At 31.0% G+C, this 26,260-nt stretch overlaps 1 protein-coding gene across 2 annotated transcripts in view; it reads left to right on the top strand.

The window, feature by feature from the left end:
* Positions 1-26,260, top strand: part of LOC107439964 (carboxypeptidase B) — a 40,926-nt gene that overhangs the window by 396 nt on the left and 14,270 nt on the right. The window contains exons 1-5 of one of the 2 annotated variants that reach the window (XM_043052708.3): positions 3,195-3,339; positions 11,423-11,504; positions 12,995-13,131; positions 14,852-14,948; positions 16,708-16,809. In XM_043052708.3, the coding sequence (XP_042908642.2) occupies positions 3,236-3,339; positions 11,423-11,504; positions 12,995-13,131; positions 14,852-14,948; positions 16,708-16,809 (522 nt within the window). In that variant the 5' untranslated portion in view covers positions 3,195-3,235. Of the gene's footprint in view, positions 1-3,194; positions 3,340-11,422; positions 11,505-12,994; positions 13,132-14,851; positions 14,949-16,707; positions 16,810-26,260 lie in introns of those variants that run through there. The other variant, XM_043052709.3, reaches the window with a different exon arrangement.

Here is a 26,260-nt window from a genome sequence, read left to right as displayed (position 1 = left end):
AAAATTAAATTTTTTTTTTATTAAATAGGAATAAAAGTAATATAAAAAAAAGCATTTTAAAAAATATTATAAATTTTTTTTAACAAGAATAAAGTAATTACTAAACGTACAATCGTATTTTTAAATGGTGTTAAATCTTCTCCAATCTGAAATGCAACTATTTAAACAAAAAATTCGATCAAATATAAAGTTCTTTTCCATTTATTTTATTTATTTTATTTATTTTATTTATTTTATTTATTTTATTTTATTTATTTTATTTATTTTATTTATTTTATTTATTTTATTTATTTTATTTATTTTATTTATTTTATTTTATTTATTTTATTTTATTTATTTTAATAAAAGATCACTAAAATTATACTATCAACTATACTGTGAATTCATCGTATTTTAATTTCATATACTTACTTGCACAACGTAAACTATGTTGTTAAAACATAAATATTTTCAACATAAATATTTTCAACATAAATCATTCATTAAAATGGTGCCATACACATTTTAAACGAGTTGTAAAATTTCCTTAGAAAGTTCTATAGTTTTTAATGAAATAGTGATAATATCCTAACACTACAGTGAACATAATAATAACCTTTTGTACGCGGATAAAACGGATAAAAGTCAAGATTTTTTGACGATAAAGTAATTAAAATTGTGATGATAAATTGAGCCTATGAAAAAATAATTTAGCAAAATTTCACCGTGAAGTTTCTTTTTCCTGGATAAAAATGATTCCTACATTCTTTCCCCCTCCCCCCGAAAAATATCACTCACTTTTTATTCGTATTCAATCTTTGTCAAAAATTGAAATCTCATGTAAATATTGTAAATATACAATAGACCCTACAGAAATTAATTTCACAAATTTTTACCTTGAAAAGAAACTTGTATTTTTGGATAATAAAGATAATTTTCATGCATCATTCTTTTTAAACAAGGTCGTGCATATTTCAATCAAGTTACACCTTTTTCCAAAAATAACAATTAAATGTTGATTTTTTTTTTTTTTTTTTTTTTTTTTTTTGTAAAAAGTTGTTAAAATTCTTATTGAAGATTTAACAAATTTGATCAGGTAAATAAATTTTTTTTAGAAATAAGTGTTTTCTTAAGAAGCAATTTAAAAAAAAAAAAAAAAAAAAAATATTACAACTAGTTTTGATTAATTGTTAGGCATTGAATCGTTACAGATTTCATGTCTCTCAAGTGTCATGCATTTTTAATAAATGAATAATTAAAGTTACTAAAGACAATTAAGGAGTTATTTTTACAAAATTTCAGCACAAAAGCTATTGGAAATAATCTTATTTAGATAATTTATTTCATTTTATTTATATATATTTTCGTTAATTTTACTTCTTTAAAATCGTGATTTACAAAGAGATTGTAATCTTTCCCGTCAAATTCAAAACTGCAAATTCAAATTCTTTACTTTTCTCTGACGTCATCAAGTGTCGTCAGCATTAAAAGACACACCCTCGGGCCGAACTGCGACGTCTTCATGGGTGATTGTCATCACATTAGGACAGGTGAATCTGAAGTTCGAGGCTATTTACCTTGAACCGGTATGGGCGACAAAATGACACTCAACCAAATGCGAACTAAAGTGACATGTGTTATATTTATACCTGAAACTCTTGAAAAGGTAGATATTGTTTTGTTAGAAGTTAAATGTCAATTTGAGTAGAACTGATTAATTTTCTTGAAAGGGGGATAATTCCAGAGAACCAAATCAACCAAAATATGAAATCACTAAAAATTACATAACATTTAAATTATAAAGATTTAAATTACATTTAACACATTGAGCGCCACTCTAATTTCACATGGCTTGCCCATCTGGCCACGGTAAATAACTACAAACTAAATTTGCAAATATTAGACGGATTTTGCTATTTTTTTTGAAGGTTTAATCATGACATAACACACGAAAGTGGTGAATTGTATAAGCCTACGAATTATGTAGAAATAGTGGTGGATAAAAATTGAATTTATTAAACCAAGAATCACAATAATTAAGTAAATTTTGAATAAATTTTTTGCAATTCCATGAAAGAGGGCAAATTTTATAGTTCTATATCATGTTATACGCTGTCAGCCTGCTGTTTTTCTGGGCCTATGTGAAAGGTCAGTGTCAGCAAGCGGTGGCAGACTCAGCCTAAATGTAATATCAGTGTCAGCCACCGGTGGTTGAAGCTGCCTAAATGTAATTTCAGTGTCAGCCACCGGTGTTTGACGCCGTCTAAATGTAATTTCAGTGTCAGCCACCGGTGGCTGACGCGGCCTAAATGGAAAGTCCAGTGTCAGCCACCGATGGCTGACGCGGCGCTCAACGTGCTAAATAAGTTTTCAAAGAGATGATTTTTTTAAAAGGTTTTTTGAACCCCTCAAGACTGGCAATATATAGAATTCGCAAAAAATCAGAATCAGCAAATAAAAAAATAATTGGCTGTAAGTTAGACGCGGAAATTGCTAATTTTGAACTTTTACTTAGTTTTCAAAATATAAATATATCAAGATTTATTTTGAAATAAGTAATGATAAATTAAAGAAATCAAACTATTAAAGCCCCGCCCACAAATAAAGTGCTATAATAATTAGTTTAGGTATTAGTTACATACCTGCCATCTTTTAGTGAAAAATGAATAAACAGAAAATTGTTAATCAATAATAAAATTATTCTCTCTATTTTAACAAAAGAAATAAAATAGTTGCTAATTGAATCACTCTAGTAGTGAACAAAGAATCAACAGAAATTTACTGTTAATAAATAATATTATTTTTTTTCTTTTGACGAAAGAAATTAAATAGTTGCCGAAGACTGAACCACTCTAAGCGAGAACAAAGAATCACCATAAAAACATTGTTCATCAACAAAAGGATTATTCCTTTTCTTTTAACGAAAAAAATGAAACTGCTCAAAAAAATATATTTTATGGAAAGTTACATAGTCCATTTAATAAAAGGTTAAAATTATTTTTGAACCACTCACTGTTTCAGAAAAGAATTTTTTCATATTTTATTTAATTAACATAAATGCATCCATGCGTTATTAACATAAATGCGTTATTATGCTGCAGAAATACCCCAATTAACGGCAACAAGTAAGAAATTGACTTATACCATTTTACATCAAATGGCTGAGAGAGAGAAAAAGAATAAAATAGTGAACTTGAATTTCTAGTGAACCTCGTATGCGCGAGTTCTAAAAGAATGATTTTAACGCAGATTTGAGATGAAAGAGTATACTCGTATCACAATATTTATCTTAATAGTAAACTTATACCAATATAAATGTCATGATTTCAGTGGCCAAAATGCCCCGAAAAGTTTTGCAGGGTGAGTCATTTATTTTTATTTTTATTGCTATGCCGCTGATTAATGAACATGTTTATAATTATGATTATCCTTTAGGTTGAACTGCGAGCTTTAAAACAAAAGCTTGCATAGAGTTCAACTTCAAAAGATAGCAGACTATAAAAAAAAATTTAAAAAAAAAAAAAAGAGGCTCAGCTCGCTCCTCTCACAAACCCCTTCCTCGATTTTTAATTAATTAATTTTCTTTTTGTTCATTGATAATAAACAGATTTTTGCAACTAAATTAAAACGTTACCTATCTTAAAATGTCAGATTGTATTTACACAGATTTGATTTCAAAGATTAGAATAAACTTTAGGCTAATCATTTTGCTCGGTTATTTTAATTATCTCGGTGATCACTATCTTAATTATTCTCGATTATCTAATTATTTTGCAAACTCATCCAATTTTTTTAAAATTCTCTTTAATTTTTGGTTACTAACAAAAATCGGTAAATATTTTTGTCAAAGAGATCGTTTAATAACAATACAAACATTTAATTTCTAATAATGCGTCACGTTTTAATTGCATATGTTGTCTCGACCAGTTCAACATAAAGCTTATAATAACAATATATATAATTTATTTACTGTTTAATAATTGTAAAATTTGTTAATCAGCTTCAGAAAGTTTCAAAAGTGTTAATCATATAATATTGTGTAATATGGTATTAACATAAATTTCGTTATAATATAAAAACATTGCTTTCAGGTGCATATCTTTTAGCTGAAGTTAAAATCAAACTAAAAAATTTCAGAACAGTTAAAAATACTGCTAAGAAAGAATACTAAAGAAATTACAGCTTTAACCCTTTCGCGCCGACTGTCACAAATACGTGACAGCATAAAACCGCATCAATCAGGGTAAGAAGATAAAACTGGTAATCAAAGTATTTCTTTAGCAGTTTATTTGTGGGCGGAGTTATAATTTTTTGATTTATTTAATTCACCATTACTTTGTTCAAAATAAAACTATTTAGTTATACTTTGAATTAACATTGATTATATATGTGATTAAACTAACAATAATTAAAGTAAAAGCAAAGTAAGTCTGTCAAATTAGCAACGACTACATTTAAGTTACCGTTTTTTATTTAATTACAACTTGATTCTGATTTTGTACGAATGCTTTTCTGAATCACCCGTCCCCAAGGGGTTAAGGTAAGAGTATAAAAAAAAACATTTACTGTTAAACATTACCTTTACAACTTCTATTAATTTTATACTGTTAACAACAAAATAAATCTTGATCATCATTTTGGAAAACTGATTTAAGACGGTAAGCCAACCAGTCTGTCTAGAGGGCAGGTAGCTGTCCTTGCAGCAGCAAGGTTCTGGGTTCGAATCCCGGGCAAGGCATGGATGTTCTTTCCTTCTCTGTACTATCTGTGATCATTGTGGGAGCGAACTAGGCCCACCTAATATGGTGCCCTTGAAAAAGAGGCCAACAAAATCGCCCTGTATATGATGCCTGATTTGACGAATGTTAACACAGGCGGGCATTGGGGGTAAAAAAAATATGACGGTATAATGAAAAGCTACTGAACATAACGATTAACTAGTAGCTGAGATTTAAGTATAAAAATATAACACTTACCCGATAACAGCAGGGCTGCCAACTTGCATCGCTTTTTGTAAAATTTTATTCTAGTTTGTTTAGGTTTTAATTTATAATTTTTTATTCATTAAAACTTATTTTTCACACCACTACAAATAGATTATTTAGTTATTTAAAAGTTTATTTTGTATGTAACAGAACAATGTTCCCGCTCTCTCAAGTCTTCTTGCTGAACTGTATCGCCCGCCGAATGCTGTGCGAAGAGTGGAGGTAGCGAGTTCGAATCTCGCTGCTTCCTTCTACTTGACAAAGGTTTTGAACCTTTAATTGAGAATACAGGCTATATGTTGTACCAAAAAACCAGCTGTTTCGTGGTGAAGAAATTTATGTTGGCTTGCTTGCCAAAAATTCTGAGAGCTTTTGTTTTAAAAAGTCTACCACTCTATAAAATAGTTTGCAAAAATAGTAGTAGCTATAAGAAGTACCTATAAGAGCTGTATACATTTAAGTAGTTGCTAACACAGTACTATTTCCACTTGCTTTTAAGACTAATTTGATACCTACCACAGGAGCATTTGAAACGGCCCAGTTATAGGGGGACTATAAATACAAAAAGTGGCGATTAATAAAATTCATAAATTTTATTAAAAGAAATAAAATTGGCAACTTTTTTACAGCCTACATTTTTAAGTTTACTATTGAACATGATTATAAAGTCTGGTCTGGTATGTATAACTGGGCCTCAGAGGCCAAAATTGGCCCTTTTCCCATTCATCCTGTGTTAAGAAATTTGAAGTAGGAACACAAAAGGCAAAATAGAGAGAATGACACCTTGCTATGGTAATTGCTAGATTAAAACATGTAAGTACAATTAGAATTATGTAGGAAATTACAACTAGAAAAACAAGTAGAAACTATTTACAAAAATATTCAAAATTAACACATTGCTGACCGGCAACTTTTCCTGAAAATTGCCCCATGTACCCAGCTATTGTTTTGGAAGCGGATGTGGAAGTAATACAATATAAATAAATTTTGAAAATATTTTATTTTTATCGTCGTATGATAAAAAGTAAAGTAATAACCTACGTGTAATGTTACACCACAAGTGTAATGTTACACCACAAATATATGGGGTTTCGTAAAGTTATAATAAATTGGTACAGAATTAAATAGTGAAACTTGAAAAGTAAGGAAAATTACGCCCACTTTTTAAAATAGTCACCACGAGAACACTGCTAACGAAAACACGAGTTAACTCGTGACCGGTCACCAACGTTTGGCCACGAAAACACGAGTTAACTCATGACCGGTCAGCAATGTGTTTAGAAAGTAAATTGACCATAAACACAAGTTAAATACAATTAAACATAATAATAAATTATAAACGAGACAATTCATATGTGATTACAAATAGTTTAATGATCTGTTCTGTTCAGTTCGGTTTAGCTGTGCTCCTGAGGCCAAATACTGGCCCTTTTCCCATTCATCATAAAATACCCATAATGGACATACATAATACTGTTGTATTACTGGTTCAAATGAACCTGAAAATTAAAAAGAAAACATATCATGGGTGATATGTCAGCTTGATGGAAATGCTGCATTCTAGGTCTTTTGAGTTGGAAGCAAGGAGAGAAGCAGTAAAGCTACTTGCTCTTCTTTGAGTAGTTCCTTAAAAAGCTTATGATTCTCGGAGCATTATTGAGGGCATCAAATAGTTTAATTATGGTAGAAATCACATAAATCTCGGTGCGCTGCCGCGAAGCGGCATTAACCCATACCTGCCAACTTTTAATCCCTTCCATTACCATTTTCCCCAGTGGTATTAAAATGGAATCAAAACTTCAATTTTAAGCAAACAAATACGTTGTATTTGAGAAAACTTGAGTTAACAACCATGATAGTTACGCATATTAATATATGTGATTAATTTTTGTAAGAATAATGGTGATAAAAATCATCTAAAAATTAAGTTTATAAAAGAAAAAATAGTATATACTTACTACCACTTTAAATATAAAAATAAAATCTTCCGGAAAATCCGTAAGAATTGGCAGGTGTGTTAACCGATTCATCTGTAGTAATAAATCGATGATGAGGAGTGGTGAGGAGGAATGGAGATAGGATAATAGTTTATTCTAGTGTTTAGATTTTATTGGGCACCTGGGCCAAAGAACTTATACGCTTCGCGTAAAGAAGGGAAACTTCCTATACTATCAATGTTAAGTCGTAAGGATCTTTCCCCCAACTTGGGCGCTGAAGGTGTAATGCAGGAAAGCCACCGTTAAGAGCGATTGAAGAACGGGCGCAGATCATTTGATTTTCACCCAATGCACTCATATTTTCTCCGTTAATTATGATCGGATTCGATTTTGCTTTTAAATTTTTTTCAGTTCACAAATTTAGCAGGATTATAATTTATTTTAAAGTAGTAAATATTTATTTAACTAAAGTAATTTATATTAAAAAATAAAAATTTATTAAAACTTTAAAAAATTTAGTAAAACTTATTTCCCCTTGAAAAAAAAAAACTTTTTCGCTTTGTTAATTTTTCCATGTGTGTATATGTATAAGAAATGTGCTATATATAAATAAAAATTTTCAATTATATATATACTTAGAGTTTTAAAAAAATAAACGAGACACTTGTTGCAGTATTTGTTTTATCTTTATTAAACTATCTAAAAATATTCTTTTTGGTTATATATTTTAAGAATACACTTTTCAATAAAATAAAAATTACCCAAAATTGTATACATTTTATACAATAAATAAATATTTGAGCAAGTTTATGAAATAAATTAACATAAAATTAAAAAGATGCAATATTGGTTCATTGGAACTGCACTAGGAACAAGTCTGCATTATTTTTGATACATAATCTTTAATTTTAGAATGTCTTGAACACAATCTACATCTGTTGTGTAGTCAGTCTGTCAGTATCAACATTCAGTAACGATGCAATTCTGCTGGCCTCTAATTATTTCCTGCACCTAATATAAAAAAAAAAAATCACACAGTAAGATTAAAGTGCTAATATGACGTAAGAATGCTGTCTAATTCGAGAACAGAACTTAAAATGTATGGCATTAATAAATTATATGTATTATTTTTCTTAAGTATTAATATTTTATTAAATAGTTTTAAAAAGTAGGCAGTGTTTAAGGAAAATATTTAGAAAGGAAATTTAATAACAAAACAATTCATTGGGTGATTAAATAACAAAATCAATTAAATTTATGTTTTACTGGCAGTATCATCTTCATAGCATGCAGGGGCCCAGGACACAAAAATATTTTAGACCTATAATGTGTCATAATGCTTAAAAACAAACTAAAAAACTTCATATACAAAAAATAAATAATTTTTAAGATACAGTCCCTGGCCAAATTATTAGACGCACTTTAAGATTCTATGTAAAATTATAATTATCAGGTAATACTATACAGCTTTATTGTTTTTACGTAGCTGAAACCAGTTTCCACTTCTTTACGTTAGTGTATCAGTTGGTTAACAATGAAATGAAATACGTTAAAAATAAATACAAATAGGAGGTGAATGAAAAATCTCCTGAATAAAAATCCATTTGTATGTTTAATTATAAAAGTATTAACATGTATATTAATACTTTTATAATTAAATACATTATATTAATAAATTAACGCGTATGTTTAATTATAAAAGTATAGTATGTAAACTCGTGCAAATCATGTCATTATTAAAAAACTACAGTGCGTCTATTAATTTGACCTAATTATTATAATATAGTACCTGATACAATAAATAATCTGTATTTTTATTACATTTTGTCGAATTTGTATTACATATCGCCTATTTAACCAATTGATACACAAACGTAAACAAGTACAATACAATAAAGCTGTGTAGTACAGTCGAACTCGTTTATAACGAGCACAAAGGGAACGCAAAATGTACTCGATAAATCCGAGTGCTCGTAATAAACGGGTCCTTAAGACAGGCGTGCAACCAGAAGAGGGGGGGGGGCTTGGGAGGTCAAATGATTGAGTTCACTTAAAATTTAATTAATACTTACTTACTTTAATTACATTAATTAATTTAATTAAATACTTTTCTTAATTTAATGACAACTAACCCCCTTCCCTCGTATTTCTTTATCATTTTGAGAAAAAGATAAGACAGAAAGACTAGAAAGATGATAAAGAAGATTGCAAGACAGAAAAATATTGCTCGCTAAAACCGGATCTTGCTCGTTAAAAGCGACTTCTGTTCCATAGACTTAACATTGATCCAACCAAAAATTCTCATTTCCCTCGGTAAATCCGAGTTCTCGTTAAATCCGAGCTCGTTATAAACGAGTTCGACTGTATCACCTGAGTAATTAAGATTTTACATAGAATATTATAGCGCGTCTAATAATTTGGCCAGGGACTGTATAATGCAATAATTTTAACTAATTTTGATTACCACAAAAACTCAAATAAAGTACTTTTAAACTATGCATAGTTTAAAAAAAATTGATACGCTAACCAGTTGTAATCCTCATATAATAAAATAAGAAAAATAGTTTTCGGTTGACTTTTTAAGTTTTCTTGGTGATAAACTACTCCAATTATTGGTGTTTGATAAGCAATCACCATTTGTAGGAAAAAAATGCATACTCTATAAAAAAAAAATTTTTTAAATATATAAGGTAATGTTTTTAGTCTTAAATTTTTTTTAATGCAATTTTTCAAAAAAGTACGATTCTCTAGGGCCCCCTGAGAAAATGGGGTCCCCGGGCATTGCCCTGTGTGCCTATAAGTAAAGACGGTACCGTTTACTGGACATTTAGAGCTAACAGATAAATAAAATATATATATCTACTATAAACCACTCTATAAATATTATATGATTAAAAAGTAACACTTTTTACACTTAACACTATTTAAATAATTTCATGTATGTAATGAACTTTCAAAAATTTAAAATGTCAGATTTGTAGATCTTTTTTACATTTCTTGAAAAACATTTAAATTTTTACTTAGTTATACACATAAATTTCATTTGTAAATATTTAATTCCGACCAAAAAAGATAAACGCACTTATGGAATTATACAGAATTTAAAAACCAAATGAAATTAAATTAAAGTCGGACACTATAAATTAGTCACACATTTAGTTACGATTCTAAGTCAGTCTTATCTAATAGGTTCATATAATCAATCATTGAAAAATAATTTACCGAAATCTTCGAAAATGCTTAACTATTTACTTACATTTCGATATTTTGAGGAAAACGAAACAATTTCAAATTTGGATAGCCTGCTCTATTTACATTGCAGTAAGCACATCTATCATAATTCTTTGCTTTGCGCACAGAAGAATCACTGAAAAATATTGAAAGAAAAAAAGTGGATTACAATCTTTATGAAAAATGAAAACAAGGAGAAAAAAATTAACAGAAGATAGGTTATACAAAGCGCACTTACTTGTGAGGGATAATTGTCAAATTAACGTCCGCCATTGATTGATTTCTCATGTGCTTCTCTCTCCAAACTCTCCTTCCAAAACTAAGGATGATATTGCGCATGCGCTGCACTGTGCCCCTGGAGACAAACTTCTCCGCCGTACACGAATCGCTGGCATTGTGCCAAATTTTGTTACGACTTTCGCGAGTTTCCCATCTTTACACTTATACAATCTTTGCCTGGGCCGAATAGTTTATTCATAGCTTTTGGTTTAAATATGAACAATTTGAAATTAAAATAATAGTGGTAATTACGATTGAATAATTAAGGTAGTAATAAATAAATTTTACTAATTGAGCTTCGACTATTCTTGACATTTTTAGTCACCCGTCGCATTCCTGCCACCATAATATATCTATAAAAAAAGTTCAGGCGGATGCAATAATATCACAAAAACTTTATTTTTAAATCTATTAGGTAACTAACAAAATAAAAACTATACACTAAGTTTAAATCTACACATTATCATTTTTTATTTAATTTAAACACTTTCCATATCACTTCATATTTGAAATTAAAGTAATTCAAGGTATAAATGCATAACCTTCAACTTTTTTCTCTTTTCAAGAGAAATTTTCATAGGTGGTAGTGAAATAAGATTTAAAAAGTCAGATGCAAGCAAAAATAATTTTGCATTTTGCCAGAAATTGAACAAACCAATTTGATATTACAAGACATTTTTGTGTAGGTTTAATTTATTCGCATCTAATAGTGTGATGATCATTCTAAATTAAAATAATAAATCCAAGATTGAAATGAAAAAATCTGAGATATTATCATTCTCAATGAAAAAAATATCAGGAAAGTTTTCCGGATTAGATATCGATATCCTAAGTCTTCAGCTGCCAATTATTCCGGAAAAGGCGATTGGATGCTATGTAAATGACATTTTTGTATTTAACTTTTAATGCTGATTCAGTATTCTTTAGAATGTCATACATAGCAAATCATTTTTAAAATCTTTTTTAAATATGCAATTCCTCATTATTCTTTTTTTCCCCTTCTCTCTCTAGGTATTCTGTATTTCGAGCTGTTCCAGTCGATGAAACTGACTTAGAAAATCTTAAGTCACTTGCAGAAAAAGAAGAATATGAAGTAAGAATTTTTTCGAAATTATTGGTTTTTAATTCTGATAATGTCCTACTATATATTTATGCTCTATACTATTGTAAAACAAACGCATTCTGCCTTTGAACGAACCAAATATTTTTTAAGCGAAGTATTTTTTTAAAATAGTAAGTAAATAAAAGTCAGTAAACAAAATAATGAAAAGATATAATATCTTCATCAGCTCACACGATTATATTCTCAAAAAGGAGTGCTTTCTAACATTGTATCAATGTAGCCAAAGCAAAATATATCAATACACAAAACGAAACGAAACACAAAACGAAATCTGTAAAGCGAGTAGCAAATTGAAATTATATTACGTAAGCACAGCCTTTAATATACATTTCCCCGCCTATGAAACAGGATCAGCTCACTTCATCAGCTCACACGATTATATTCTCAAAAAGGAGTGCTTTCTAACATTGTATCAATGTAGCCAAAGCAAAATATATCAATACACAAAACGAAACGAAACACAAAACGAAATCTGTAAAGCGAGTAGCAAATTGAAATTATATTACGTAAGCACAGCCTTTAATATACATTTCCCCGCCTATGAAACAGGAAGGTAGTTTTTTTGGTATAGATACTTGTAAAAAATCATTAAATGATTAATTCAATGGAAATATGTGCGGGTGCTAAAAATCCCAGTAAATTTTTTATATTGCTCTTATTTATTATATGTTATGAAAATAGTATAAATTTCTAGCCAAGTCCAAGATTCAATCCTCCAAAAAAGAATTGAGATTTAAATAATGTAAATACCGTTGTTAAAATTTTTTCTTATTTTAACCCGTTTTGTCCCGAATTTATATATTGAAATGATACAAAAAAGTAGTTTTATGGAAAAAGTGGTATAATATATTATCGAAATTAATTGGTTTCTCTACTGTTAGAGCATTCAAAAAGTCTTTGATAGATCAAAAAGTACTTGCTCCTTATAATTCTAGATCTAATCAGAAATAACTAAATCATTCTGGTATCTGAGAATCTTTTAATTCACCCAGATAAAAGAAAATACTGAAAAAATTTTCCCACCACAATTGTCTTTGAAAAAAGGAACTGTCCCAGAGATGCCAACTTGCTCCGGACAGCAAATATATATTTTAAAGTGGTAGTTTATCAATTGTGATTCTTGGTTTAATAAATTCAATTTAGTAGATTTTATCCACCACTATTTCTAAATAATTAGTAGGCTTATATGACTCACCACTTTATAGTACTTATGTCATGCTATACCTTATAATAGCAAGCAAAAATTGTCAAATATTTGCAAAATTTACTTTGTAGTTATTTACCGTTTTTTTAATTATTTTGGCGTGTCCGGAGAAGTTGGCATCTCTGCTGTCCTAAATATATGACGCTGGACGTTAACCGGTTAAAAAGGGGCACCCTCGTTTCCTATCCTGAACATGTTCAGTATACTTTTCTTTTAAAAATAACTGTCTAAAAGTCTAATTTTCAAATTTTTTTAGCTTGATTTTTGGAAGCATCCAAAAGAAGTGAACCAGGCAGTTGACATAATGGTACCGCCAGACAAAATACAATTTATAGAGCAATTTTTAGTAGCCAACAGAATACCAAGAACAATTATGATGTTCGATGTTGAAAGGTAACTATCTTATCTATAGAGTTGATTAATTTGTAACAGCCACCCCATAGACTGCTGAACTCAAACTGTCTTTTATTTTAACTTTTCATACTATTTCATGATGAATGGGATAGGGGCCTTCTGCGCGACCCAGGTGCCCAATTTTTTATAAATAAATAAAGAAAGAAAAGGGCTGATTAACTATATAAGTCATAAATAAGATATATTTGTTAGATATATCATTCATAAATATTGTTAACTTTTTAAACCATTGTTTGTGAAAATTTGTATGTTAGAACAAAAGTTGTTTTATCTTTTTTTCCCCTTCAGTTCACTGAAAATTTTGACCTGAATATGACCATCTTGCTTCAAATTTTCCAAGCTTTTGAATATAATACATTTAGAGAAATTTTAATTTACTGACTTCCCCTTAAGATTATTTTGGAAGTTTAAATGCATTTTGTTTTCAAATTTACCGGTATAATAAATATTACGATCACTACTGGAATTGTAGCAGTTTTACGCTGTAGTTCTTTCAGCGGAAACTAAAATCCAACTTTTTTGTATTATCCATTATGAATTAAAAGGTAAGATACTTAAATTTTTAGTGTTATCTACCACTATGATTTAAAAGAATCGTAGTAGCATGATTTTTGATTAAAAATTAGTAATATACATTTTAGAGATGGTAGGTGAGCCTAAAAAGTTAAAAAAATACACAAAAACATTTTATTCGAATTAAATTTTTAAGTCTGACAAATACAACGCTTTTTGCGAGACTCTTTATCAAGTGGTACACAATTAAAGATTATAGCTTTCGGAATATTTTAATAATTTTAAAAGTCTCACCTTGAGAGGGCAGGAATAATTTGGCGTTTCTTACGAACTTTTGAATAATTTACATGTAGTGGTGTGAAAAATAACTTTCAATTAAATTTACAAGACATAGAATAACAAAACTAAGCTACCACTACAAGAAATTTTCCAAAAAACTTTGAAAGTTGGAAGACCAGGATGTCAAAAATTAATGTTAGTTACCTTCCTATCGATTATTGTTTTTTATTGAATACTACTTTTTAAATTTTTTGAAATTTTTTTTATTCTTGATGAAAATAAGGCAATTTACTTCGCTTTGTGGGGAAATTTCTTCTTATGGTAACAAAATTTAGGCTACATCAGGGCTGAAAGCTAACATACAGGACTGCCAATTATTACTCTTGCAAAATATCTAACAGAGTGGGAACATATATCGATAGAAATGTTTCTACTACCAGTTTTTTATCCATTCCAGATGAAAGTTAATATACTGGACTGCCAATTATTACTATTCTTGCAAAATATCTAATAGAGTGGGAACATATATCGATAGAAATGTTTCTACTACCAGTTCTTTTTTATCCATTCCAGATGAAAGTTAATATACAGGACTGCCAATTGTTACTCTTCTTGCAAAATATCTAATAGAGTGGAAACATATATCGATAGAAATGTTTCTACTACCAGTTTTTTTTATCCATTCCAGATGAGTTGCAGCCCTGTATAAGGTAGTTGCGAAATTGTTTCATTGAAACAATTTTGCAACTACCTTATACAGGGCTGCTACTCATCTGGAATGGATAAAAAAACTGGTAGTGGAAACATTTCTATCGATATATGTCTCTTAGCAATAGTTTAAAGGCTCTAAGATTGCCTTCCACAGTGTTATTTATTAGAATTTTAAAAATATTGTATATTTTTTTAGATACATAATCAAGGAGAAGATTGAAATGTCTGCACCATCTTTCCTAATTGGAAGAGATAGTAATGCCTTCTTTACGAATTATAAGGGTTTAAATGAAGTAAGATTTGCTCTTTTATTAAATTTATTCCAAAAAAAAATATCTCTCAATTTTGAGATATTTGTTATAGATAATAAGCGTAGCCACTTTCCAGAAAAATTTGGTAGAAAGTCATCGAGAAAACAAAGTATTTTAACTAATTACTATCGACCGAAAATAATTTTAAATTAAGTTTCTGTGTATCAGCTGAATAACTGAATTTCGAAAAATAACGTAAAATTAAAACCTATAAAATTTATGATAATCTAATGAAACAGGTTTTACTACTTTTTAAATTGTTCAAGAAAGTGGCCAGCCTAAAAGTGACGTTTTTTTTCTAAGTCATTTTTTTTGTTTGTTTTTGTGCATATTTTTCTATCTAGACATATTCGCTCTTTTCGCAAATATTTTAAAAATGTGTTTACTTAATAAAACAAAGGTAACTAAATAGTAAATTACGTTTAAAGTTCAATTTCTCAATTGTTTAGTAAGATGTATAGGTGTAGTGAAAATTCTTTCTCTGCTAATACCTATCGTACTTTACCTACAAATTTGTTCAAAAAATGCATAACTGCCATTTTTTTACATTCTTCGTAGGGGTAGCAATTGAACGATTGATTACACAAATGTCAAAAGTAATTATTTTGAATATATAAACATTTAATATTTTAAAAAAAATACTGTTGGAAATTTTGTATATTTATTTAATGTATTTACAATTAGTGTAGTAATCTTAGTCCTTATGAATCACCTTGTTAAACCGAGATTAATATATTAATAAATGTATTTTTTACCACTTCTACTAGTTTAGGGAAACCTTTCTATTCATAAATTTAATATTTTGTCATAAATTTAATAATTAAATAATAAATTTTATATAAAAATAAAAAACAATTACTATATATTTTTTTAAAAAAAAGTTTCAAAAATACGCCATGAACCTCTTACGAATTTATGTTTTAGTCATCAAAGCACCACTATCTTGCTGAAAGAAATAACAGCTTGCTCAGTTGCTTCAGAATGAACAATTCATAAAAGCATTCGTACCGAATCAGAATGGAAAAAATAAAAAGCTGTAACTTTAATACAGGCATTCCTAATTCAACAGTCTTATTTTGTTTTCATTTTAAATAATACTAGTCTAATCACTTATCTAGTCAATGTGATAGCTTAAAGTTAACTACATAATTTTTATTTTGAACTAATTAGCGGGGAATTAAATAAATTAAACTATTTTATTTTATAACCGTAGTTGAATAGCGGACCGAATTTTCAGTTTACGGCTACCAATGTTCAACTTCATATACTTGTAATTTTGAGCCCAATCCAGAAGACAAGGGAACTCCTGGATCAAGAAGTAGGAAAAATTTAGCGCCTTCGTGGAGGACTCTTTGATGGAATTAACCCGCATTTGCGTTACATGGAGAGGTAAACTATGAAACCTCTTACGTTAACCTGATGGCAAGTTGACTCCGTCCGTCTACCATCATTGAGGATATTTTATATCAGTACCGTGGTCAGTGCTACCCCATCGAAGAAAATTTTGCATGGGTAAAAAAGGAATTTCCAAAAGCTTCAAGCATGATCTTTCAAATTGTGCCAACAGTTTTGCCATGTAATATCTTTCAAAACATTATCGGCTAAAAGAATTTTTTTTCTTCATAAAATTAGTATGAAAGGTTTTCCATTATTTTGATAAATCACTGTATATTGACTTGTACTGATACATAAAGCAATTCACACTATGTTTATTTTAAAATATATTCTATACTTATTTCAGATTTTTAAATTTCTGGAAGATACAGTCGCTATGAACCCGAATATCGCTGAAATTATATCCATTGGAGTATCTACCGAAGGGAATGATTTGAAAGTCATTAAAGTAAGGTCAAAACAAATTTCGTTTAATGTTTGCTGTTCTTTAATTTTGAAATTCATGTGTGCAATTCCTTTAACTCTTGGTATTATTTTGCTTTGTGCTTTGGAATTACACTTGTCGAGAATTCCCACTATAACTGTCTTCTGCGCATGTTTTGGTGCGCCCACAGCGCCACCAGTTGATGTTAATATCTCGATCTGAGAACAAGCATGTTTAGCTCCGTAAATAATTGAACTTTAATTGTTAATCCTTTTTTTGTTTGTGTTTTCTAATTCCGTTATTATTAAAGTGATTGTCTATAAAACATGTTAGAGTCTTTTATGACTGAGCAAATCGATATTTATTACCAAAGTGGCAGTCCTGGAGAACGGGGTAAGTAAAACTTACCTTACTTTATAGAAATAGTTTTCTTCAGTTTTTGCTTAAAAATTGATATTTGGCGCCCGAACAGGGACTGCCATTAAACGGTAATAAACTATTATTGACATTTATTGACTTTTACCTGATAACGAAATGTTGCATGTTTGAAATAAGACATTAAACACCAATTTAAAGAAATTAAGATTAGCAATTAAGAATAACTATAATTGACTCACACTTACAGAATGTCTGAAGAAGAATTGAATAAATTAAAACGGAAACGCGGCTTTGTAAGAGCTTCGGTGACAAGGATGATTACTAAAATCGAAACTGACATTCTAAAACCGGACATAAGTGTGGAAGATCTCGAAGAATCACTCGAACTTTTTGGTGAAAAAAGCGAGGAATTAAAAACTATTGATTCTCAGATTGAGGGCTTAATCAAAATCGAGGATATGGAAGAGGAATTTAACTGTATAGAAGAGTACAAAGAAAAAATAACTAAAACAAAATTTAGAACATTAAGATTTATTAAGAATTTAAACAAAGAACTTGATTTAAATAATTCCTTTCAAGAAGCTAATATTTCTCTAAATAGTCCCAATCAGAGTGACATTCAAACCATTGAAAGGGAACGCATAAAGTTACCTAAATTAACTATTCCTAAGTACTACGGAGAAATTTCTGAATGGTTAAATTTTTGGAATTGTTTCAATTCGTCAATTAATGAGAATAAGAACCTCAGTAAACTTGATAAATTCATTTATTTGAGATCATTTTTAGGAGGTCCTGCGTTTAATGTGATTGATGGTTTAGAATTAACCGCGGAACATTATGATCACGCTATTGATTTATTGAAGCAACAATTTGGCGATACAAATATTTTGATTAATGTACACATTGAAAACCTACTCCATACATGCCCATTAAAAAACTCTAATGACGTAAAAAACTTCAGGAACATTTTTAATCACATACAAAAGAATATTAGAAGTTTAGAAAGTTTATCTGTTAAAAAAGATAGCTATTCGAACATTCTAGTTCCCATTTTAACCAAATTGTTGCCCCGTGATCTACTACTAGAATTCAACAAAAGAACAAAAAATCCTCTTGTTTCTGAAATTGATGAGCTAATCGATTTTTTATCATCTCAATTAAAAGCTAGAGAAATGACTTTCTTAAATATGAATACTTCTGTTTCGGAAATCAAAACACATGTTAGAATGAATCCTCACATTACTGAGAAGGAGTGTAGGCGCCAGCCATCGGCTTCTGCATTAATTAATGAGTGTTTTGAAGATCGGAAGAATGAGAAAGAGACTTGTCTATTTTGTAAATCTCATAAACATTACTCGGCTTCTTGCACGAATAATAATTTGAGTTTGGAAGAAAAAATAGACATTTGTAAGCGGTCTGGCTCTTGTTTCCGATGCTTAAATGATAAAATAAAAAAAAGACACCTTTCCTCTACGTGTAAGGCTATCGTTAAATGTGAGATATGTTCAGGCAGACACGTTAGTATAATGTGTATGGGGAAAAGAAAAATAAATTCGATAGAAACAGGGGGGAAGGGGAATAATTCTGATCTTTCCCAAATGAAACCTGATACTGCCTGTGCTTTAAGTAACTCTTCTAGTAGAGAAAAAATAATGTTGCAAACTCTCATTGTAAGTGTTTCGGGAGGTAAACAAAAACATTTGATTAGGGTGATTATTGATACTGGATCTTCTTGTAGTTATATATCGGAATTTGCAGCGCGTAAGTTAAAATTAAAGAGTCTTGGGCAGGAAACAGTTGTGCATGGATTGTTCGGGGGGTTAAAGAAAAAAGAATCACATAAAAATTACACGATTAATTTAAGTAATGTGGACAATAGTTTTACTTATACATTAAATGTTCTGGAACAAAAGACAATTTGTACCCCGATTCCAAAATTGGACAATAGGGAAATTATGAAGGAATTAAAAGGGCACGGAATTTATCCTAGTGACGTAACCGTGAATGAAACTTTATGTTTATTTGATAGGAATGCTAATGAAATTCACGGATTAATAGGTGCGGATTATGCTGGAGATTTATTTACTGGAGAAATTAAAAATATAACGAATGGCCTTGTCGCGATGAATACGCATTTCGGTTGGACCTTAATGGGAAGAACTGGAGAAAGTCCTATAACGAATGAAGTGCTTTTATCACTTCATGTTACTGACTTAAATATTTGTGACTTATGGTCACTTGATTCTCTGGGAATTACGGAACCGAATATTTCTCAAACGAGATCAGAAATTGAGGAAGCCGCGAAAGATCATTTTGTTCGGTCGTTAAGAAGGGATGGAGAAGGTAGGTATGAAGTGTCACTCCCATGGTTGGAGGTTCATCCTGAATTACCGGACAATCGAAACCTTGCCGAGAAGCGGTTAAAGTCTTGCGTAAAGGCGTTACAAAAACGAAACTGTTTACATGAATATGAAAACGTCTTCAGAGATTGGGTAGCCGAAAAAATTATTGAACCCGTTGATTCAGAGGAACTGACAAAAGATAAAGGTCATTATTTACCGCATAGACCAGTATTTAAAGAGAACTCCACAACTAAAATCCGACCGGTTTTTGATGCGTCTGCTAAGGAAAGAAATTCTGTGTCGCTGAACGATTGCGTTGAGAAAGGGCCGAATAATTTAGAACTGATCCCCAAACTCATTAACAGATTTCGTCAGGGGAAATTTGGGGTAATATCGGACATTCGTCGAGCTTTCCAACAAATAAACGTTGCTCCCTCAGATAAGAAATTTCTGCGGTTCTTATGGTGGGAGGGAGGTGATCCAGGGAAACTAATTGTTTATTCACATTGTCGTGTAGTTTTCGGCGTAAATGCAAGCCCATTTTTACTCGCCGCGACTATAAATTATCATTTAGAGAATGTAGATGAAACCAAGAGAGACATAGCTTTAAAACTTAAAGATTCCATGTATGTGGACAATTGTGTTGCAAGTGTGAACACTATTGAAGAGTTAAATTCTTTCATTACGGTGTCTAAAGAATTAATGGCTTCAGCACAATTTGACCTAAGGGATTGGAAACATAATCGGCCAGATAGTGATGAGGAAACCTCAATTTTGAACTTGTCTGGAGAGAACTATAAAGAAATCGTTTCAGTATTGGGCCTTAAATGGAATTTATACAGGGATACTTTATCTTGTGAGATAAATGAGGAAAATCAACCCATTCCGAGTAAACGAAATGTATTATCTATGTTAAGCCAAATTTTTGACCCTATTGGGTTTACAAGTCCTGTCACACTAGTTCCTAAATTAATCTTGCAGGAATGTTGGAAGGAGAAAATTAATTGGGATACAGGACTTCCGGATAATCTGAGGAATAAATTTCTAAAGTGGGCTAATGAATTAAAATATCTGAAAGAAATAGAAATCCCTAGAAAAACACCTGATATAGATGAAAATTCTACTCTGCATGTCTTCGTAGACGCGAGCAAATCGGCTTACGCGGCTTCAATTTTTATTAGAAATGTTAAAGGGGGAATAGTTAACTGTCAACTCTTACAGGCTAAATCCAAGGTAGCACCCCTAAAATCGATAACAATTCCTAGATTAGAAATTCTCGCGTGTACCATTGGAGCCAGGCTCGCTTACACTGTAAGAGATGATTTGAATATGAAGAATGTGCAAACCTTTTTCTACACTGACTCAATGAACGCTTTATACTGGATTAAAAAGCAAGATAACTGGGCCACTTTTGTTGCTAACAGAGTCAATGAAATTCGAAAACTTACGGATCCGGAGGCTTGGCGACATATTCAAGGAAAGTATAATCCCGCAGATTTGCCCTCGCGGGGATGTAATTCTAAAGATTTATTGAAATCCCATTGGTGGGAGGGCCCCCAATGGTTAAAACTGCCATTCGAGAATTGGCCAGCTAGTGAACTTTCTCCGGATATTGAAGTAGTTCTTTCAGAAAGAAAACGAACTATATCCTCAGCCACAAATTTAACAACTAATACCTTTGAAATCTTCCAAAATGTGTCTTCCTTCAATAAAATTGTGAGAATCATGGCTTACGTCATCCGATTTTATAAAAATACTCTAAGAAATCATAGTGATAGAAAGAAGGGAAAATTGGATGTAGAAGAGATCGAAGCATCTGAGAAGTTCGTTTTGAAAGAAATTCAAAGAGAATCTTTTAATGGAAAGATAAATTTTCGAACTGTGAAAGACAGCGATGGTCTCTTACGAGTTGAGACAAGAATAACATCGAGAAAAGACTTAGAAACTTTTAGATTCCCTATATTATTGCCTAGCAAGCATGATTTGGTGGAAAAATTAATAATGGACAAACATATTGAACTGAAACATGCCGGTGTTCAAACTTTGATGTCTCACCTCAGAGAGTCGTTTTGGATCATTAAAACCAGAAAGACAATTCGAAGCGTCGTGAGAAATTGCGTCAAGTGCAAAAGATTCTCGGTTAAGCCATTGGAAGCCGTAAGCATTCCACTCCCAGAAGATCGAGTCAGAGACGCAGCTATTTTTGAAATTGTAGGTGTCGACCTGTGCGGACCTCTGCTTTTAAAAGGAGATAGAAAATGCTGGGTGGTACTCTTTACTTGTGCCATCTACCGAGCGGTGCACCTCGAAGTAGTATCGTCCCTGTCAACAGATTGTTTCATCTTGGCCCTTCGCCGATTTATTGCTCGCAGAGGACACCCGTCCACTGTATACTCTGACAATGGGACAAATCTTGTGGGAACGGCAAATCTTTTGAAGAACATTAATTGGAACGAAATTGAAGACTTTGCTTCAAGGAAACGAATTTCATGGAAATTTAATCCTCCCTCTGCCCCTTGGTGGGGAGGCTTCTTCGAAAGATTAATAGGAGTTTTGAAAGGCATCCTGAGAAAGGTTCTAGGACGAGCTTGTTTGAATGAAGAAGAGTTAGCTACAGTATTATGCGACGCGGAAAGTTTAATTAATTCCCGTCCTATAACGTATCTTTCAGAAGATCCCGAAGATCTGTCAGCGCTCACGCCATCCATGTTTCTACAGGAAATTAAAGAAATTGGTGTTCCTGAACTTGACCTAATTGATTCAAAAAAAAATTGAACAAAAGATATTCTTATCGGTTAAAATTGCGACAAGACCTGCGAAACCGATTCAGAATTGAATATCTAGGTTTGCTTAAAGATAATTCTAAAATTAAAAGGGAGTCGTCTATCAAAGAAGGAGATCTTGTGCTAATCGGAGATTCCAACCATAAAAGAATACTCTGGCCATTGGCCAAAGTTGAAAGGACTTATCCAGGAAAGGATGGGAGAATCCGTTTAGTGGAACTTAAGACCCAATCTGGGAAACTATTAAGACCTATACAAAGACTTTTTCCGCTGGAAGTGTAACCATTTTGCTAATAATTTTATTTGTTTAGTTTTTTTCAGATGGACCATATAGACTAAGAATTCTGTTTGGATTCGAAAATATTTCTTCGAATCCAAAGGTGGGAGATTGTCGAGAATTCCCACTATAACTGTCTTCTGCGCATGTTTTGGTGCGCCCACAGCGCCACCAGTTGATGTTAATATCTCGATCTGAGAACAAGCATGTTTAGCTCCGTAAATAATTGAACTTTAATTGTTAATCCTTTTTTTGTTTGTGTTTTCTAATTCCGTTATTATTAAAGTGATTGTCTATAAAACATGTTAGAGTCTTTTATGACTGAGCAAATCGATATTTATTACCAAAGTGGCAGTCCTGGAGAACGGGGTAAGTAAAACTTACCTTACTTTATAGAAATAGTTTTCTTCAGTTTTTGCTTAAAAATTGATAACACTGAAAAAATATATTACTAGCCAAGTCAATTATGAGAAATATTAGCTAAAATGCCTAATCTTAAACTCAAATTTTTTGGGTTTTTTTTTTACCCAACTCTAAGAAGTACAACAAGGTTTACTAGTGGAAATTAAAGACATCAGAACAAAGACAGCACCTTTAGGACCAATTCCACGCTAACTCGGGAATTCGATCCAATTATGAAAGACCAATCCTGCTCTAACGCGGTCCTTAAGATGTTCATAACAAATTTTCATGAACAATGTATTCGGGAGAAACACTTACTCAATTGACTAAGTTAATCAATTTTATAAAATCAGGAATTTTCAATTTTGCAACCACGTTAAATCTGTGGAATTTACCTCCTGTTACCTGTTCCTAGTGAAGTTAAAACTTCTGCAACACAAATTCACAATCTATACATTAACGACACAAATACACAATAATTGCAAAAGTTAAATAAATAAAATTTACACTTTAAAATTTCAGACTTTGTGTCGTAAATTTAATTTAAAATTTTTGTCCAAAACTACTAGACTAAAAACTACTAATGTTAACTAAACCTGCTACCACTGTTATAATTTTGTCAAACAGTGGAAATCTTAACATCACTAAATAAGAAAATTAGTTTAAAGAAGATTTTTTGAAATCTTATATAAATGTACCCAACGGTGTTATAGTCAAATCTATAACAATTCCTAATGCTATTAGCAAACTACAAACTAAAATAAATGAATATGAGACCTGGTGCTCCAACTGGCAGGTCAAAATAAATACACAGAAATCCAATTTACAAATTATCTTAAACTCCCAGAATTAAATATCCAAAATACATTAACCTTTTTTAATAGTTAAATCCCTATTGTCAATACATTTCGGATATATTTTTCTTACTATAACTAAAGGTTGAAACTGGAATCACCACATCATTAAAATGATTGTTAAAGCTTCTAAAACCTATAAACTAAGATACATAATGGGTCTTCTCAAAAATATGACGTAAGAACAAAAGTTACATTTTTATAATGAAAAATAAGATCAATTATCCCACATACCGCTGCAGCCTGGCTCAATATAACTAAAACACAAACTAAAAAACTAAGCATATTTCAAAACCTTATGCTTAAGAGAATGAGCGGCCTACCATATTTAATAAGAAACAAAGCCTTACAAATTGATTTTAAATTAAAAATCTTAACTGAAGCACTTCATAATTACGGAAATTATTTTATAAAAAAGTTTTAAAAAGCCCAACTATTTATTCCTACAAATGTCTTGAAAATGCTGAAAGAGGAGTCAAAAATTAGATTCCTTGCTCACTTTTTCACAAGTGACGCAACTCTTTCAAATAAATTTTAAAATAATTTTTACTCAAATTAATCGAAATATAAAAGAAAGGCTTTTTTAAGGCTAAATTAACACACTGAGTATCGCGTCAGCCACCGGTGGCTGAAACTGAAATTACATTTAGGCCTCGTCAACCACCAGTGACTGACACTGAAATTACAATTAGGCTGCGTCAATCACCGGTAGCTGACACTGAAATTACTTACCTTTCACATAGGCCGCGAAAAACAGCTGACTGACAGCGTATAACATGATATAGAACTATAAAATTTACACTCTTTTATGAAATTGAGGAAAATTTATTCAAAATTTACTTAATTATTGTGACTCTTGGTTTAATAAATTCAGTAGATTTTTACCCACCACTATTTCTACATAATTCGTAGGGTTATATAATTCACCACTTTTGACAGATATGTCACGAGAAACCTTCTAAAAAATAGCAAAATCCGTTAAATATTTGCAAATTTAATTTGTAGTTATTTACCGTTTGACCCGATTGGCAAGCCATGTAAAATTAGCTTGGCGCTCAATGTGTTATCTATTATACACTATTAGCGTATAGCGTTGCAGTTGGTTCTAATTATAACTTTATTGGCCCTGCAGTGACCTATAGTGGCTCTGCAGTTAAACTTTGAATATTCCACTATTCTTTCCACTTTGAATCACCAAGCTAGATAAGTGCAGTGCTGAAAACTTTCACCACTTTTTCAGAAACTGTCTTTGATTGGTAGTCTCTGTTTGAATGTACTGTTCTTTGCTTTGTAAATTTGAATTAACACGTTGAATGTCACAACGGTAAATAACTACAAACTAAACTTGCAAATATTTTGCTAGTTTTTAAAAGATTTGGCTTGACTTGATAGGTGGTGGACCAGAGTACCTGCCCGCTGGCATCTCACTCCTTCATCTGAAATTCGCGTGAGTGACTGGGACTATTAGCATAGGCAAAAAAGATCAGAGTGTTGGCCGTGCAGCCTCTTTAAATTGCAGACAGTTCTGAATTATGAATAAAATAATAAGTTTTAACTAGAATAGAATAAGAAGGCATGAGGATGTAGAATATATTGAACAATATCTGTCATTTGTTATAAAAATAGTAAATAAAATCGATGTTTATCTATTATTATGGGGCAAAATTAGGTGTATATCTAGGGGTGGTATACACAGAGGCAAGAATCACCTTTGTTCCTTCCCTCGCCTCGGGATCATACATATATGAAAATATTAAATTTATTTGATAAAATTCCATCGGAGAGAAGACGTTTCGATGACGACGACATACCTACCAACTTTTAATCCCTTCCATTATCATTTTTCCCAGTGGTATTAAAATGGAATTAAAACTTCAATTTTAAGCAAACAAACACGTTGCAATTGAAAAAACTTAAGTTAACAACCATTATAGTACCGCATATTAATATATGTGCTTAATTTTTGAAAGAATAGTGGTGATCAAAATCATTTAAAAATTAAGTTTATAAAAGAAAAAAAATAGTATATATTTACTACCACTTTAAATATGAAAATCAAATCTTCCGAAAAATCCGGAAGAGTTGGCAGGTATGCAACGATCTGTAATTTGTAGGGTGTCTGCCCGCGTCAGCAGGCACCAGACCTCTTAGTCTAAATTATGCCCTAGGGCAGTGGTCGGCAAAGTGCGGCTCCGGAGCCGCATGTGGCTCTTTTGCTTCTTAAGTGCGGCTCTGGCACAAATGTCCACGGAAGGCGCAATAATATTTTCATTTAAAAAAAAACTTGTTAAGAAAAAAAATTACATCTTATTTTGATAAATTAAAATTCTTCTATAAATCGAGAACATGTATAATTTTTTGTTTAAATTAAAAGGTAATAAATAAGGTAGATAGGTAATTAAAATTTTATATTGTAGTAAAAATACGTAACGAACATCG

Source organism: Parasteatoda tepidariorum, chromosome 4 (genome assembly GCF_982258835.1).
Source record: "Parasteatoda tepidariorum strain Cologne lab strain chromosome 4, Ptep-v5.0, whole genome shotgun sequence".
In the NCBI taxonomy this organism is placed as follows: domain Eukaryota; kingdom Metazoa; phylum Arthropoda; class Arachnida; order Araneae; family Theridiidae; genus Parasteatoda; species Parasteatoda tepidariorum.
This window is presented reverse-complemented; position numbering and strand designations above follow the sequence as displayed.